Below are 4,142 nucleotides of genomic sequence, written 5' to 3'. Positions count from 1 at the left end.
AAACATATACGTGTATTGTTTATATATATATTTATTTATTTTCATTTTCGGAGGTTAGTGTGCGAACATAAATAAACTTTAAGTAAACTCTAACTGCATGTCTTGTTTTTGACATTTTTTTTGCCAATTAGGGCAATACTTTGTGACTTGTTGACTGATTAAGCTTGCTAGAGAAACTCTATTACAATTGTCCATTCTCTGTGGCAATTGTTAAAACGCTTATATATGCATATGGGAGAGGGCAGAGTTGACGCCTCTCACAAGCGTGAAAATATCAAAACCTACATATCGATTTGTTTCTCCCGAGGTGATCCAATGTTGTTATGTGCGCTTATGATGTAGATGACTTCAACGTGGCGGATGCATTCGCGAAATTCACGTACTGCCGGTTGTGCAGAGCGTATCGTCTGTAAGATACTTGTGATTGCATATTACCACTTAAAAGCTACTAGTGATTGCATATTACCACTTATAAGATACTAGTGATTGCATATTACCACTTATAAGCTACTAGTGATTGCATATTACCACATAAGCTACTAGTGTTGGCATATTACCACGTATAAGCTACTAGTGATTGCATACGGCGGAATGAACATACAAATGATACCAATGTGCACGACAGTCGTCATGTGCAACAACAACAAGAGTCATGCACTATATTTTTCAAAAATAGAAAGGCCCATACAGTGGATCTCTATATTTTAACTACAGCACCTCACTCGTCAAAGGTAGTCGGCTTGTACGATTTAATATAGAGCTGCCATCTAACCTGCCCAAACTGCAGCAAGAGCACATTGACTAGACTACCGACAAACGTGTTGTCATATACTATTGATATACTACTTCAATACATGCTGCTTTATTTAAATAGGTGTGTCCGGGCTGTTTACACCACCAGTCATACGGGTGCGTTCGATACAAATAACACCCACCCAAATAGGTAGTGCTTCTCCGACTAGGCAGTCATTGAATAGGAAGCACGAGGGTGCCTCAGCCGCTAATGGCAGCAACAGCGCCAGAACTACCAGACAGGTCGGTTTGCCATATGAGCATGTACAACCATTGCGACCTGAAAGTTATGCATGTACCTTTACATTGGACGTAGATTTCTTACATTTTTATTTGTGCTTTCCAGGGTTTAAGGGCCCAGGGTTCCAGGGTTTCAGGGGTTTATATTTACGTTGTTTGATTATTCGCACGTAGTAAGGACTGTGTTGTTGCGCGTGAAACTCAGTCCTGATAGCTCGTTGATTATTGGGTGATGGTATTCCAAGGATGATATAAAAAAACATAGAATGACTTGTAGGTTTTCGTGTATTGAACACTTTTATGAATAATGGTTGCTAAATAATTGTATTGATTTGCTTCAAAGTTTAACCAAACAGTGTTATTTACTGTCAAAAGGTAAGCTTCGTTTACACCCGTGTGCAAAGGTGTAAGTCTCTGTTTATGTGTGTGCTGATTGTCGGCAGACGACTGTTGTACTTTATATTTGAATGTATAGTTTGTTTGTCTCTAGCTACAACTATTCATCACTTTCTATCATCACAGTTATGAACAAATTGCATCTCATTTTAAAACAAGCTGTAAGGAACCTGTGAACCACACAAGGCATTATAGTTTGACTACAGGATATCATTTCATGAACGTAGACACACAACATTCCATGATCACTGCCCATTGTTTTGCGAGCTGAGCGGCATTTTATCCGTTATTCGGTTTTGTGCTTGAAGAGCCTGTAGAATTTCAAAATGCTGGAATCGCAGTGCATTTTATATTCACATTATCCTACTGTGTATAGCTTCATCCAACTATCAACTCCAAATTCTGTTCATGGAATAAGATTGATGCATCAGAACCTGGTCAATCTTTGCCTTATATGCGAATCGTGCAATCTGAGCTCACAGATTAATAGTCCCAAGCGCAGGTCATACTCGTACTGATCAATCAGAGTATTAAACGCATAGAGATCGGCCCCGCCTTTTGCTGTCTGGTTCACAGAGACACATTTGCTATTGCAAGAGAGTTGTTTTCGGTGCTATCTCCTGGGGCATTCGGGGCTATTTTAGCAGAACCAAAATGTAATTTCAGAACTTTAACAGTTGCCATATTTAGACTGCTTACTCGCAAATACTGCTACGCGATAGGAGCTGCATTCCTTGACGCAAAAGTTGACCTGCAAGGCTCTGCTCAACCATCACAAGTCAGCCGATCGCTAGGATCAAAGTGATCCCATGGAACTACCTGCCCCCAGCAGTGTCACCAAAGGGTCACCACTGTCGACTTTAGCGACTCGGGGGAGTGAGTACTCACGCATGTCGTTCAATGACTGTCAGTTGTTGTCCAATAAGGACATTCAGGTGCCCGAGGCCACTTCATCTGTATGTTCGGAACACTTGAGACTCCCTGAGCTTGGCTCATTCATGTGCGCGTGGATTGGTGTACATTTCTGGAATATGCTCGCATTGCACGTCAGTGGTTTGTGACACTCGTAGGTAGTTTCTGGTCATCCAGAGTCAGACAAACGGGGCTTCAAATAGCTGGCCTATTGGTTTGATCATTTTGTAGATTTATGCTAGCATCGTAGGACAGTGGTTTTTCACACTATTAGTCAGACTCTTGTCCTCTAGAAACAAATACGAAGGGATCTCGAGTCGTAGGTATATTGTAGATCGTTTCATGCTCACACTTTGGGTTCATGAAATCAACGATGTAGGAGAAGTGAACCTCTGCTTCGTAGTAAATGTCTTTCGTATGATGATTTGCATGTAAAAGTTATTGCCGTAAACTTAAAATTTGCAATCCTGGAAAAGGCAAATGCATCAGCGTGTTTGTCGTAAGTGCTCGGTAGTTGACATTCATGAACTATTACGATCGGTATCGTATCTGTCTCATCAACGATCCATAAAGTACCTATCTCTTCATATCGAAAGGAGGAACGCTTAGGTATTCGGTATATTGCGAAGATTTGAATAGCATGACATGTGTATGAAGAGATACTTCATCGCAGTCGATTCTTTTTACTTCGTTAAAATCAATGCATCACACACATCGATAATGCAAGGTGATCTGGTCGCACAGTGCGTCCTTATAGCGAATCACGATGAGCAGGCCTCGACAATTCTGCCGTACCCGTGAAGATACCTGTCTGACCTCTTATTGTCAATGTGTACCATTCTCGCACGCAATTGCGCACTCAGCGGTATCGATGGGAGTGTCAGAAGCAGTTGCAGATAAGAAACATAAAACTTCGAAATATCCATTGAAGGTAAGGGATGAAGAGAATGTATGTCCTATCTCCATCATAGCATATAGGCATGTATACATGTTTCGGTGTAGTCTGTTGTTTAATGTGTAGTGATCAGTAAAACAATCAGTATAAAGAAACCACACAGGCAAGCTCTACAATCTGTCTCAATGTTTTACTTCAAATAAATATCGCCACTCAAGTCGCCGATACCAACAACCACTCACTAGTGTATCTGTTAATACTATGTACTGCCGGATTGTTCTTGTTCTGGTTATCTGTATTCGGATGTGTCCAGCCTTATACAGCGTAGAGTTTTAACATTTGTCACAACACTATCGGCCGCGGTAGTAAAAGTGGTTATAGATCCAAGTAGACTTCAGTAGCAACCGAGTGCTACCCAGTGCATATCGTAGCATAGCTTAGTCGGTGAAGGTGGATGTCGAGTGCTGCCGGTCACTGAGAAGGTGCATGTATAGTACAAAACCCTAGACGATAACTACAAATGGACATGGAAAGATGGCTTTTTCAATAGTACATCTGAGCATACAAGACTATTTAGAGTTGCAGATCTTCCTCACGTATCTTAGCTCGAATTCACGACTATTAAACTTCAGGGTATCGTCCCATACACCACTGTGGCACACACAGATAATTAACGCATTTGATCCTGCCGGGGTGTCGTCGGTGGAGTTTGACATGGCCTGTATCGCCTCGTCTGACGAAGTACTGGCCCATGTGTGTCAGGCCATACACACTGACTTCACACCCACATGGGAGCTGGTGATAGTAACTAGTGGAGGTAATGTTATCCAAGAACAGAAAGCACACCATGCATGTGTGTATAGTACGCTTGTGCATGATCGGGTATATGGTGTACTGTTGTTCCGAA

General features: G+C 41.6%; 1 protein-coding gene across 1 annotated transcript in view; it reads left to right on the top strand.

Moving 5' to 3' along the window:
* Positions 1–3,211: 3,211 nt before the first annotated feature.
* SARC_04836 (hypothetical protein) overlaps positions 3,212–4,142 on the top strand; it is a gene marked incomplete at both ends in the record, with an annotated part of 5,140 nt that continues 4,209 nt past the window's right edge. Inside the window, 2 exons of the mRNA XM_014301320.1 lie at positions 3,212–3,289; positions 3,902–4,117. Of these exons, the coding sequence (XP_014156795.1) occupies positions 3,212–3,289; positions 3,902–4,117 (294 nt within the window). The remainder of the gene's footprint in view (positions 3,290–3,901; positions 4,118–4,142) is intronic.

The sequence above is a fragment of the Sphaeroforma arctica genome (genome assembly GCF_001186125.1).
Source record: "Sphaeroforma arctica JP610 unplaced genomic scaffold supercont1.286, whole genome shotgun sequence".
Classification (NCBI taxonomy): Eukaryota; class Ichthyosporea; order Ichthyophonida; genus Sphaeroforma; species Sphaeroforma arctica.
Note: the sequence above shows the minus strand (reverse complement) of the source record. Positions and strands in the feature narration are given on the sequence as shown.